Source organism: Phaethon lepturus, unplaced genomic scaffold, assembly GCF_000687285.1.
Source record: "Phaethon lepturus isolate BGI_N335 unplaced genomic scaffold, ASM68728v1 scaffold2985, whole genome shotgun sequence".
Taxonomy (NCBI): Eukaryota; Metazoa; Chordata; class Aves; order Phaethontiformes; family Phaethontidae; genus Phaethon; species Phaethon lepturus.
This window is the reverse complement of record NW_010539682.1, coordinates 8,715-23,071: the sequence shown is the minus strand read 5'-3', so window position 1 is coordinate 23,071 and position 14,357 is coordinate 8,715. Positions and strand designations below refer to the sequence as shown.

The 14,357-nt window shown below is 40.3% G+C and overlaps 1 protein-coding gene across 1 annotated transcript in view; it reads left to right on the top strand.

Annotated features, from left to right (window-relative positions):
- LOC104620848 (proto-oncogene tyrosine-protein kinase receptor Ret-like) overlaps window positions 1–14,357 on the top strand; it is a 31,321-nt gene that overhangs the window by 10,965 nt on the left and 5,999 nt on the right. The window contains exons 2-9 of the mRNA XM_010287174.1: window positions 1,021–1,272; window positions 2,853–3,146; window positions 3,622–3,863; window positions 5,556–5,757; window positions 6,208–6,407; window positions 10,836–11,094; window positions 12,228–12,353; window positions 13,250–13,360. Coding sequence (XP_010285476.1) covers window positions 1,021–1,272; window positions 2,853–3,146; window positions 3,622–3,863; window positions 5,556–5,757; window positions 6,208–6,407; window positions 10,836–11,094; window positions 12,228–12,353; window positions 13,250–13,360 — 1,686 coding nt within the window. The remainder of the gene's footprint in view (window positions 1–1,020; window positions 1,273–2,852; window positions 3,147–3,621; window positions 3,864–5,555; window positions 5,758–6,207; window positions 6,408–10,835; window positions 11,095–12,227; window positions 12,354–13,249; window positions 13,361–14,357) is intronic.

The window sequence follows — 14,357 nt, the reverse complement described above, 5'->3', positions numbered from 1 at the left end:
TCATCAAAGGTTTTTTCCTTCTTTGAATATCATTCGTGAGATAACGGAATTACAGCTGAGAGCTCCAGATAGGAACTTAAGTAAAGTTTGGCAAGTAGAGCTTCATTAAGTGTTCTGCTTCAACTGGGCCGTGTTTATAGCAAAGCAGTTTTGCTTTCAAAAAGCAGATGATTTTGTGACTTGAACATAAACTGTAAGCCAAATTTTTGGTGGCTATGTCCCTGGCTTGAGTGCAGTAAAACTATATTTATTTACACCAGATGAGAATCTGCCTTTTCCACATCTTTTTTCATGCTTTAATTCTTGGAGACTGAAGCCTTCGGTTCTTTGGAAATGCATCTTTCCTGCTTGTGGCTGGGTTAGAGTTAATTTTCTTCCTGATAGCTGGTGCAGTGCTGCATTTTGGATTTAGTATGAGAATAATGTTGATAACAGGCTGATACTAAGTAGTTGTAGTGCTTACACTCCGTCAAGGACCGTTGGGCTGCGCACGCTCTGCCAGCGGCGGGGTGCCCCCGGAGCCGGGATGGGGGCACAGCTGGGACAGCTGGCCCAGGCTGGCCCAAGGGACACTCCCGACCGTGGGCCGTCGTGCCCAGTACATAAACTGGAGTTGGCTGGGGGGTGGGAATCGCTGCTCGGGGACGGGCTATCAATCCCGGGTGGTGAGCAGTTGTTGGGTTGTGCAGCACTTGCTTTTGTAGATTCCTTTGTCAGTATTACTTATTTTTTTTCCTCTTCCTTTGCTGTCCTATTAAACCGTTTTTACCTCAACCCACGAGTCTTTTTGATTCTCTCCCCCATCCCACCCTGTGGGTGTCCTATTAAACCGTTTTTACCTCAACCCATGAGTCTTTTTGATTCTCTCCCCCACCCCACCCTGTGGGGGGGAGTGAGCAAGCAGCTGCATGGTGCTTAGTTGCTGGCTGGTGCTAAACCATGACAGCATCTCTCAAGAAAATGCTGGTGCAAAATCATTTAACTGGGAGCACGTCTCCTCTTGTGTGCCTTCCTTTGCAGCTGCCTTTGGTCTCTACTTCCCCAGGAAAGAGTACTCAGAGAATGTCTACATAGATCAGCCAGCAGGTACGCCGCTCCTGCGCATCCATGCCTTGAGGGATTCACACGGGGAAGTGGCCCACTTTCATCTGTGCCAGAACCTCATCATTTCTCGAGCGAGATCCCATGAAAATCACTGGTTTCAAATCAGAGAAAAAACAGGACTTCTCTACCTCAGCAAAAGCCTGGATAGAGAAGACTTTAACATGCTGTGTAAGTATAAGATGGCTAACATTTCTTCTTGAAGTATCTGCTGTTAAAGTAAAGTACATTAAGATCATGAGGTTTATCCATCAGCATATGACCATCAAATTTGGAAAAAACACATCTGCCCTTTTAAAACGAGGAACCAGACCCAATGAAGCCCACAGCAATTGCAGGGAACAATAAGCCAAGGCAAACACTGACCTGGGACCGATCCAGTTGCTCACACTGTGGACTCCAATGCAGTGGGAAAGTTGCATTACTTGAAATATTTTTTTCTGCATTTCACAGCTGTATAAGTCACAGCTTTACATTGATATTTGCAGTTTGTTCATCTGCTGATGCAAGTTAAACCAATTGCACTGTGCTAATGCTGGGCGCGTAGTGCCCAGACCAATGCAGTTAGATTAGTTTGAACTTTTATATAAACAGTCCCTGAACACTGGTCACATGGATTGACAAAGTACATTTGTGTGTAACACGAAACAGCTCTTGGAAGAAATGGTTAAGTGTGCCTCTTTTCCTTCTCTTGAGATTTGGCTTTGTTAGAGAAGCTTACTATGGAACTACAGAAATTAATTTTCTCAGTTTTTCCCCTTTTATGCTCTAGCAGTAAATTGGTTTTGGTGATTTTGATCTATGAGGAAATTAGGTATCATTAGATGGTGGAGGAGGAAATGGGTGAGGAGTTAATGGCATACCACTGTGATCAGTTGCAGAAATTCTGCTGTTGGAGGGTCTGTAGTAACTGTCTTGAGTTTGTAAGAGCCGTATATCAACACTACCCTTTGACTTGGGTGCCTTGATGTTTAAATGTTCAACTTCAGATGCTTACTGCTTTATTTTTTAAGTGCTAAATCCTCGATATCTCACCCATTTTTGCTGCATTTTGGTAGTCTGTGTTCATGAATATCAGATAGCTATTCTTCCTTTGTTCAGTTACGAATAGCTATCCAGAACTTGAGAGTTGGTTTGTTCATATGGATCAAAGTGACCTGGAACATCTTTTCAAGTGAATCAGATCTATTACAGAGATGCTATCATTCTGTCTGTAGTCAAACCAAGGCAATCAAAATAATTAAGGCTTGAGGGTGTATTAGCAGATGCCACAGGTTGATTTTAACTTCTATGTTACTTTTTGACCAACTCTTTATATTTTGAAACAATGAAGCAATTTGTCCTCTAAATATAAATAATTTGGCCTATATCTTCCACTGGTATAAACTCTCAGAATGCTGTAACTTACAGGACAGTTAGTAGTTGTTGTGAGTCTGTCCTGAATATTTGTTGCTGTTTTGCTGCCATCCCACTCTGCTCTAGTCCCTCCAAAAAACCGTCCTGTTAAAAGCTGATTACTGATAGTAACCTGTTTTATGTCAGTGTCTTACAGACAGAACATTGATATAGTTCTGTGAGGTTCTACAAGGTAAGGTTGGTGGTAACACCTATAGTTTTTTGGCTTATTGGGGGTATTAAGATTATATGTGGTTGTTTTGTGGAATAATGGACTAGAGCACAAAATGGGTAAAAGAGATGTTGGCTTGTCTTCTATAAAATATTTCTTCTGGTGTGTTTTTTTTTCTCTGAAGCTGTAGGAAACTGGATGCCCTTATCAAAGGTGATGCTCTATGTCTTCCTTTCATCCCACCCTTTCCAAGAGAAGGAATGCGACTCTGCTATGCGCACCACGGTTTTCCTCTCCTTGATCAATGCTACTGCACCAGCTTGCAGTTCCCTGACAGCAAGGCAGCTTTGCTTCACAGAAATGGATCTCTCCTTTCACATCAAGGAGAATAAACCACCTGGCACATTTCATCAGCTCCAGCTACCCTCAGTTCACCATCTGTGTCAGAATCTCAGCATTTCCTATAAACTGCTGGCAGGTAAAACTGGAACTGAATCACTTGCATACCAGCCATAAACAGCTGAGCTGTTAAGATCTCTCGTGTAGTAGATCTTCTAGACTGATCCTGTAAAGGAAATTCTCTTGCAAACGTGACCTAAGCCTGAGGGTTTTGCCTCTGAGATATACAGAGGGGATGGGAGGGAGGACTATCTCCTTCCCTAAGGAAAAGATTGGCTTTAGAAGTTTGCACCTGCTAAGAGCAGATTGGGAATATCCTGAGCTTTAAATTGTGCTTCTTCTAGACTGTAGGATCTTCCCATCAATTCCATGTTTTCTGTCTACCCTAACAGAGTCCCACAACTGTTTCACTTCTGAGTCTGCCTTTTATGGTGCAGTTGTGATGTCCAAATGGATTTACTTGATTGCAAAAGAGTATTAAAGAAAAAAAAAAAAGTGTGAGCCCTATAATGGGAGGTGATTGTCCCTGTTTATACTGTGGCTGTGTTTTTCAGCTGAAGGTATGCCCTTTCGGTACAATGAGAACACTACTGGTGTGAGCGTGACGCAGCGCCTAGATCGAGAAGAGAGAGAGAGATATGAGCTCATTGCCAAATGTACTGTGAGAGAGGGCTTCAGGGAAATGCAGGTCGGGGTGCCCTTCCTGGTGAACGTGTTAGATGAAGATGACTCTCCTCCCTTCCTTCCCAATGGCACTGATACTGCAGATGCTGTCGTGGAGTTCAACAGGAAGGAGGTAATGTTCTCCTTTATCTACTCCCTGAAGTAGGAGCACAGCGGTGGGAGGCACAATGACTGGGAAACACCATGCTCTGGGTAATGGGTCTCAGCATCAAGCACCTGACCACACGGTGCTCTTTAGAGCTATGACTGTAAAATGCTGAGTGTGTAGAATTCAGACCCCAAATTACAAGAGTTTGGGTCAGGAATTAAACAGCGTAAGGAAATGTGAGTGTTTCCTGAGGTCAGGATGGACCATTGCTGAGACTGTGGTCAGGATCACTGTAACTCCCCGTACTGAGCTCTACTCTGTATTTGTTACAGGGTTGCTTCCCACAGGTGACTAAAATGGAGTGTTTGTAGAGCAAGTGTATGTGTGTATCCTTCCCATATATGCAAATCTATATAAGATACCAGAACTACATTCAGAACATTTATTAGGATGCTGTACAGAAAGTTAGGAGAAGCGGTTGTCTTCTGCAGACAAATATTGCACCTGCAAAGGAGTTGAAGTTTCTAGTATCAGGCTGTTAGAGGAGAGCTCCAGGATCTTGTTTTAATGCTGCCCTCACGCTTTTCCCTTGCCATGCCAAGGTTATCTTTCAAGAGGTCTGAACCCCTGGGTGTGTTTGTGTGTGCCCCCTGCACACGTACAGCCCTTGCTTCCGTAGAGAGGTATACAGGTGGGCTCTTTGGTTCTTCTCACCGGAGCAACAACTCTTTATAAGTCAGTGGTATTGAGAAGACAGTTCTGGAGCCTAAATGATGCAGTTTTCATGAGATGACTTCTGTTTCATAACAACAACATCTTTTTTTTTTTTGTGGTCAAATTCCCTTCGAAGTATATTTTGCTCGTATTTGTGTCTGGAAGGGAAAAGAATGATTTCAGGAGTTTGCTGCCACCTCCCGACTAGAACATATGTAGGCAAGACACCTATGAACACATCACATTTGCCTGGGCATAAATTCCTTTTTACTTCTGAAAATTTTTAGATTTGGGAGTTTTCATTTAGCTCTGAATAATAGAAGGTGAAGGTCTTATAGAACTGTTTTATGAAGTAAAATATTCTCTTTGAAATTACATGCTTGCAAAGTGTTCAGGACGTAGTGAATTCCACTGGCATTTTTCAGTGGGGAAAAAAAAAAAGCATTATATTGGGAAGTCAATCTTTTGTAGTAACTAAACGAATTTGAAACAACATAATTGCTAATAAATTCTTAGTCTTCAAGTGTCCAGATAGGGAACAGCAATCTAGTAGACTAAGCAGAAGACAGACAACCCAGGCTACTTCTGTCATTTGGGTAATGAGTTTGACCTGTCTGAATGTATTCCAGGTCTTTTAAGTGCATATATTACTCACCTGCTTTTTTTAGTAGTATTGTAGAAAAACATTGAGTTTAAAAAATGAAAAAATCAAGAGCTGTGCATGTGCGCTCATTTCCTACCCTGAAAGTTTAGCGCTGTATTTAGACATAGACTTGAATGATTATATGACAAGTTCTTTTTCACTTCATCTTTTGTGCTTCTAACTCAGATCCAAATAGGTGTGAAATAGTGGTAACCTGAAGTTTAAAATGAATTTGAATGAAAGTGAGCTTGAGTAAAACTTGTAAGGTTTTATTTGACCAATATTTCAATCTCCCAAACACATATCAGAGGAAGAAAGCTTCAGCTCATTCAGCAATGTCATTTATTATTTCCTTCTAGGGAACTGTCCTTGCAACGCTAACTGTATATGATGCAGACACCACACCTATTTATCCACTTGAAAGCAGCAGAAAGAAATACACAGGAACCATCATTACTGATGATCCCTGGATAAGTGAAACATTTCGCGTAGAGCACATCTTCGATGAAATCCACTTCAGCCCAAATGGCAGCCAAGTGAGGGGAACTCAACATGAGTACAGTAAGGTCTCTTTCTTCAAATAAAGGAGAAGTTGCTTGTTAATAAATACCAATTAGCTCTTGAACTTTTCCAAGCATTTTGTAAGTATTGAGACAAAGAAAGCTGAGAAGTTGCAAGTTAAGCAAACGCTGAGTTTTAAACATGTGCTGAAAAAATGGAGTTTGTGCATCTCTGGGATAGGGAGAATACAGGATGATGTTGTGTATACTGAGAAGCAAGAGGTTCTGATTATAGGCTTCTCAGCGTGGTAGGTGGAAAGGAAGAAGACCTCTCCAAACATCTTGAATAGCACAGAGCATAACTCCATAGGAGCATATTTTCATATTTAACTCACCTTCTGTTTCCTGTTACATGTAATTTTGATATGTACAATTTTGTTGGGATTGAAGTATCAATATACACATTTGCAGATAATGTGGGTCGGTAATGGGCTCATCTTTTCCTTTGCAGAACTGGTACTGAATAAAAGTATTTCAGTCACAGAGCATCGTTCCTTCCAGTTGGACGTTTTGGTGAATGACACAGAATTTCATGGTCCAGAAAGATCAGTGATGCTTCATTTCAATGTCTCCATCCTCCCTGTCAGCATTCAGTTTCCAAACATGACTTACCAGTTCACAGTGAACAGAAATGCTGAACGCTTTGCACAAGTAAGAACTGCGTTAATTTATACTTTCACTCTGTTAGAGACAGAGCTTAATAAATAGATCACTGGGCGAGATGCATTAAAGCATTAGTTTTACCAGTTTTAAGTAGAATCAATGAAAAATGTGATATCAGTATGGTTGTTGCTGGATGCAGTGGGTAGCAGGTAGCCTGAACACTAGCTCTCCTTGCATAACAACAGCGGGGGGGGGCGGGGGGCGGGGGGCACACATTGGAAGTATTAATAGTGAGAAATAACGTGTGTTATAGGCAGGAGGACTTGCAACCATGAGTGGCTGAAGCATAAATAACTGGGAAAAAAATCAAGGGCAAAAAAAGAAATTTGTTCCAGCTGTTGGAGTCCCAGCTCTACCTACTTCAGTATGTTAATGGCTTTTCTCTAGATAATGGCTAGTTGGTAATTAATGTGTTTCCTAATTTAACCCTTATTTTAGCTTAATCACCACCATTGCCATTAATAATGACTTCCAGAAACACTTTCTAACACGTTGACATTAATCAGGTAAAAATTACAATGTAATTCCTATGGAACATGTACATTAAAAAGGAACTAGTTCAATATAATTGATGTTATGAAAGTGAATATTAAAAACATCAGTGATGAGCCATTTTGGGAGAGCTGCTGGGAAGTATATCTCGTAACTAAGTAAAGCTATAAAACTGCTGCTGTATTTGTAGCAGAGAAGAGGACTGAGACTAAAATATGATCATCCCTCTTGCAGAGAAAACAGATTCCTTAGATGACTTCTAAGGAAGAATTCAGTGTCATTAATCATTAAGCCTCTGGCTAATTGTAAAAAGAAAGAAAAATATATAAGATATATTGTGTGTTCTTATATTTAATCTAATGACATGCACTGTGGCTTGATAGCTCATCAGAGTATAGAGCAGGCCTTACATGAGCAATAAAAATGCTGCTGCTTTGTCAGGGGACTTCTTATCCAGAGTCTGCACTGAATATCCTAAATAAGAGAAAGATACCAAGTGTGCTCACGTAGCGGGCTCCCCACAAAAAGCTACTTTTTAATGACATTTTGCGATGACTTGTGGCTGCAAGTTTTAAATTTGCAGTCTATTGGATTTTTAAATTTGCAGTCTATTGGACACTTCAGAGCATATTCTGTGCTTTTTGTGCAGATCACAGTATTTTTTATGTTAGGTTTGGGTTTTTTTGTAGCGCCAGATTGTGAAAGCTTTATTCTCAGCAGTGTAAAAAAAACCCTCTTGCCTAGAGATAGCGTGAAACCAGTGGGTTTCCCCCTAAAAGAAATAATAGCATAGGTGTCTAAGATACTCATAGTCTAGCTCTTAGCATCTAGAAATGGGCCCCAAATGTATGTATGTCACAATGTGACTGTAACTGTAAAAAGTATGGAAACTCATCATGTTAGGTATGTATGAATATAGATTAATTGATTTTTTTTGTGTGTGTGTGTATATATATGTATATAGATTTTATATATAGGTGTATGCATACAATAATATTATGACTGAATGAATTCCAAATTAAATTTGGTTAAGCCATGTTTATCTGTGCAAGTTTATCTGTGCATATCCTAGATTGCTTGAGCACATTTGTTTGAAGTTTGGCATTATATATTTTTCTAGATCCAGAACGCAAAACAAAACAAAAAAAAAACCCAACAAACGAAACAACCCAAGTAACTTTTAAAGCTGCTGGTTTTGCATGTTGTCAGCACAGTCAGACACCTGAAAGGGAATTTTAGGGTTCCTGGAAACAACGGCGCGTCCCACTAACCGTGCAGTTTCACTGGGTGGCAGTAGTAGCAGGGAAAACTGTTTCTGGCAAGAAGAATTCCCAGTCTGTGGGAAGAGATCTTTCTTTGTGCTGCCTAAACACAAATTCACCAAGAGATTTTGTTCTGATTCTCGGCCAACGAAGTGCAAAACTCATCCTGGCTCTGGAGATGGTGTTCTCGATCAGTTAAAGTGTCATCCACTTACTTCCGAGACTGGGTTTGAATTCACAGCGTGCTCTCTGCTTGGAGCTCAAGTCGATGTAAGCAGCTTAGTCCCCAGCACTTCACACTGTTAAAGTCACTTGCATAATTAGCCGTGATGTGCCAGAGCAGGGAGGAAAAGTACTGGGCCAAATCAATATGAAGGCTGAACTGTCTCTTGCCCTAAGGAAAACGCAAGAGCGTGAAGAAATGATTAACTGCTGGGCTGATGCCATTTGTCTGTTTGAGCAGCTAAATGAATTGAATAACAAAAGCATGGCCTGACGGTACAGGCTTGCCCAGTGGCATTTAACTTATCAAAGGACTTAAAGCTCTATTGACATTTACTGAGTCAAATGATGAATAACATGGGCCGAGATTTTTAGAGAGCTTATATGTCCAAATGTCCCTGGAATTCAGTGAAGAGGAACATTATCATTATCCAGACTTTATTAAACTCTGGAGCACAAAAGATGGATTTTTCTGTTCCCATTTCTGATAATGGTATTTCTGTGTTAACTGTTGAGAGTTTTGAAAAATGCAGCATTGTAGGTTCCTCCCCTGTATGTTGATGTTAATCCTGATTACCAGGCTATTTTTCACCCTCCTCATGAAAAAGAGGAACTGCCTCCTTCTGTCTCCTTCCCTTGGGGCTGTGCTCTGCGGCGTCTGAGAACTGCGCTGCCTCCAGAACCTGTGGTGCAGGACAAAGTTACAAGTTTGGGCTTTCCCTAGTGGAATCACACAAAAAGAGAAAGCCTGTCTGTCTTGTAGAAATTTCTTGAGGGGGACATTTTTAGCTTCTCCTCAGATTATACAGAGAAAGCGAAACTGGCCCACGGGTTACTGTAAGCATAATCTGCTCGTCAGGGACCCTGAATTTATGGGGTCTTCTCCATCCCCTTTGGAGGAAATTTCTATTGATCAAAAACGTGCCTGGAAAAAGCCGTTATGACAGAGTAGGCAGAAAGGACAGTTTAATCTAGTCTATATAAAGGTTAATGCCATGGAACATCATTATGTTCTACTGCATCAAACAACATCTGAGCAGTTGCAAAACACTACCCGTTGCAATGCAGCACCAAAGCTAAGATGACGTGGTTCTGGAAGGGACCTGTCTAGACCTTGTGTCTAGACAGGGTTTATGAACAGGGGAAGTCTTGTCTTTAGTACTTTTTCTTTCTGCCAGTCAAAGCATGCTGTGGAGAGGAGATGGCATGGAAGAAATGGCCTAGCTTCTGATTGCTTTAATGGTCTTTGTATGTTATCCTGCCACCAAAAAACGCACCAAAAAACCCAGCAAATGGTGCCAAGTGACCAGTCAGTGATGTGAATGGGAGTAAGTTAGATGAAGTGGGACTATCCTATGACAAAGTAAGCTTCTAGGACAGCAAAAGCTTCCTCTCCGATTTTAAATAGTTCAGGTTCATAGGAAGAGGTCTTAGTACAAAAAAAAAAAAATTTTTTTTAACATTCTTTAATAAGAATGCTAAACCCAAGGTGTACAGATATGCTTTTAGCAGCAGTGGTGTTACTTGAAAACACATCTCTACTGCAGCATTTGAAAAGAATCCATCACCAAGTTCCCTTAAATAACACCCCACCCTTCACATTGTGGTTTTCCCTGCAAGGAAAACCAATACCTCAGGACCTGATCCGACTCCCACTCTTGTAAATGGAAAAACCAAAGGGAGCTTTGGATCCGTTCCTATAGGAGCTGGACATGAGACAGGGCTTTACATTCCTGTGCTTCTTAAATAAATTGTTTCAGACTGAAGAGTGCTCTAGCATAGATATTCTGGCACGCACAAGTTCAAATGTGGGAAACCAATATATTTTCATTTTTAGATAAAAATGTGTTAAAAATTGCAAATGGGAAACAATGAGGTTCTTATTCCTTTTAAGGCTTTCAGAGAACTCTGCTGGCCAGAAACTTTATGACTGCAACATTATGAAAATTATGCATTAGCAATTTCTATTTCTAACATACTTGAAAAGAGCCTCAGCTTTGTTCACACTGAGCTGGTTGCTTTCTCAAGCAAAACCAAAGTTTTTCTCACTGAACAGCCTGGGACAGAGCAGGGGCTGAACTCAGACTTTCCCAAATCACAGAGTCTTGCTCTCACTGAACACTGCTGACTGTCGGCAGTGGGCACCAAGTGTCACCGAGTCTCGGTCTGAAAGGTCAAGGCTTTTTGCATTTCCACTGTTAGGCTGAAGACAATGGTAATGCTTTACCTCTCATTTTTACTGAGAATCAGTGACATTTGAGGCATTCATGTACTGCATTGGTAGTAAAATATCAAATCTGTAAACCCAAGATAAATGCTGAACTCTGCAAGGTGCAATATGCTCCTTTTTCTTTCAGATATTTTTGGGAAGCACGGAGTATTTTTAATGTATAGTTTTGTTTCTGTGATCTGTGATCTATTTGTTGGTGTTTGAGCCTAGATAGGAAAAATCTGCATCGAAAACTGTATGAAATTCCGTGGTGTGAACATCACCTACAAGTTACTGTCCCCCAACGTAAGCTGCTATCCTGTCAGCATACTTCAAGGCCGAGAAGACAAATATGGAAGCCTTTATGTGAATGATTCCTCTGTGCTACGCAGACCTGAATGCAAGGAAATACAATACACTATTCAAGCTACAGACAAGCAGAGCAGGAAACATACCAAAACCCTCCTCACTGTTGTATTGGAAGGAACTCGTAAGTACACGAGTCAATTAGAACTATTTACAATTTACAAGCGTTACGGGTGTTAGATGATGCATTAGTAGGGTGATCTATAAACTGACGGCATTAACAATGAAAATGAGCCTGAACTACAAGATACGGATCGCAAAGTTTGCGTTTTGAGTTTTGATTCAGTCCTGCCTGTAGCAGGTATTTGCTTGAACTGATGCACAGGAAGGTGGTGTATTATACGCAATTCCTAATGATTGTGATATTTGATTTAGAAGAATCTTTTGTGTGTGTCTTTATGACCTTTACTTTGTATTTCACATATTCCTATGGAAGGAAAAAATATATATGTGCATGCATATAGATAGAAAACCACAAATCTCTGGCCTAAGTATATTCATTCAATCATCTTTCTCCCTACTTCTCTCTCCAATTTTTACTTTTTATAAAAATCATTTTCTTTAACGTGCATGTAGCAACTGCATTGACTTCATTTTACTGAAGAAATATTCAACAACATCCACAACAGAGGGAGATTACACTGGAAACGTAATCATTTCTCTCCAAACCATATTGCCCTTTGTGCATAACCTTACAATTCTACCTGACAGTTGCCTCCGTTCCCTTGTACTATATCACAACTCCTATGCTAAGAGCAAATGAGTTGAGGAGGAAGAAACAAAAGCTTGCAGTGGACTTTTCTTTTTGCAAGGGCCTTGTGCTGTCTGAAATCGCACATTTCCAGCTCTTGCTCTGTGGCCTATTACTGCATTAGCCCAAGTACTAAGTGTTTTCCCTTAATTACAAGGTTTTGTATGAAGTACTTACAGTCCCTATTTTTCTGTTCTGTCAGTATGTTTGCATATTTCTACGGCTCTAGGCATTGATAGTGGGCTATCAAGCAAAGATAACTATGCCATCATGTTTATCTTACAGTTCACAGAAAAGAAACATCTGGACTTTTCTTTAATTGTTATTTAAGTTTACTGATAGTTGCATCAGTCAGTGTTCCATCCTTCTTCCCTTTCTTCAGCTTTCTTTCCTTCCTATCTACCCCTAAGAACGGAGTTTTCCTTCTGATTTGAGCTGACTTGCTCAAATTTATCTTGTATTTATCTCCTTTGTCCTGAACTGACACCAAACACTTTTCCCAACAGTTTTAAAAAAAGAGGAGGACTGCCCTGACTCTTGTGCTGTGAGTAAGCACCATGCTGAATGTGAAGAGTGTGGTGGCCTGGGAGTGCTAACAGGAAGATGCCAGTGGAGACAGGGGAGTGGAAAAGGTATGTTTCTGTTGAGTGAAATCAAGCTTCTGTTTAGTCATAATTGTGCATTTGTTTTCCATAGATAGAAACTGATTTATTCCGGCTGGACAGCATTGTATTGTAAACTACACAGCAGCTGTGGCTAAAAAAATTAATCATAATACCCAAATAAAACATCCACTAGGAAGGAAAATGCTGTTAAGTTGGAATGGTCGTTCTTGATCTTGTCTCTGGTAATGCTGAACACGACACGTAACATGCAAGGTACTGAATTGGTTTTGCACCACTGTCACCAGAACAGGTGATTTCTGGCTTGCAAGATAACCTCTGTGGTCACGAATTGAGTTTGGAACACAGCAATGAGCCTCTGAGCAGGCATGCCCTAGCAGACAGTTAGTGAGCACGGCAGCAGTGTCTGTTGTCTCTGTTTTCTGTGGTCTGCAGCAGACATGTGACGGGTGACTCTTGACTCTTCCAGAACAATGCTTCTGTGTTGATGCTTTATCCCTTCAAACTACATGACTATCACAAATTCTCTTCGACTACTTGTAACTTCATATTCAAATACGTGTGAAATAGTGTAGAGACATCCTTAGTTGCGAAAGCCACTCTTCAGACTCAAAATGGTTAACTAGCTCTTTTTCAAGTAGTACTCACTGTAACTGCAAGTGACACACCCAAAGGACTGTCAAAGGCACAAAGCAGAAAACATAGTGAAACATATACTCCTTCCAGTTGCTTTTAGCTGTTATCCTGTCTGTAGTTCAGCAGATGGTATTTATAGATATTCATAAGTGTTTCCTTTAAAAAGAAAAGCGACTTGTTCTTTGGTGTGTGAACATACACTAAGATGCAATCAGCTTTCCTTCAAAGTCTCATGGTATTTGTGCAGCCGTCTGTTTCTGTGTTCACAGGGATCACCACAAACTATTCCACGTGCACCCCGAGTATCAAGACTTGTCCGGATGGCACCTGTGATGTGATTGAGAGCAAAGATCCAGCTGTGTGTCCCCAAGACTGCACAAGTACGGAAATGCTTTAGGATGGGCTTTTCTGTGTCACTGCTGATTGCTGTTCAAGTTCCATTTTCTTGATCCCAGATACCTTTACAAGTTCAACATACTTACCATCTCTGCATGGTCATACCTGCATTTGAATCATCCAAGAGAGCTAAGGTTATGGGGACTACATTTGTTCTTTTCTTAAGCCAGTCAGCCAACACCTATTGGCTGACAGTGATGGAAAGAGAAGGTTTTTCTCATTCTGCTCCCCCTCTTAATTCACAGGTAGTGTTTTTCAGTGGAGGTATTTGCTGAAAAAAGTATAGGTTTTAGGCAAGTTAATGCCCAATTTCCAAACTTTAGCACAATATGATAGAAACCATGCCTATTTGAACGCCAGCTTAAATAAGAAAGAAGAAACAAGTTTCGATTTAAAATAAGTGTGCTTACAAAGGATCATTTGGGGAGATGCACCTGGCCTTATTTGGCAGGTGACCATTAAAATGATCCAGTACCTTATATATTTGAAGATAAAAGGGAGAGATTCATATGAACAGCATTTATGAAGGAAGAATTGAAATGCATTTGTGTTTTTTCTTGAATGCATCTTTCTACATTCCACTCGTATACCCGCTCATACCTGCAAGTTCACAAATCACCCTTGAAGATACAAATATTAGAAAAACAGTGTATTGCACTTAAGCAATTTCAGTCTTCTATGAGATGATAATTTTTAAGTGGATCTTTTTATCTATTAGTATATAATTCAAGAATAAAGACATAGATGTTTCTTGAATAATTCTTCTGGCTCTGACATTGTCTACTCCAAGTTTACATTTTAAAATGGAGTCTTAGAGGAACTAGCATTTTCTTACAGGCTAGGACTTAAGTTCTTCTATAAAATGAATGAATAGAGAGGCATCTTTGTATTTCTTACATGCAAGAATGTGATTGTGTACTGTAAATTGCTTCTATCGCAAAGATAATTTTTTCATTAGAGTGCATAAAAACAATCCTTAAA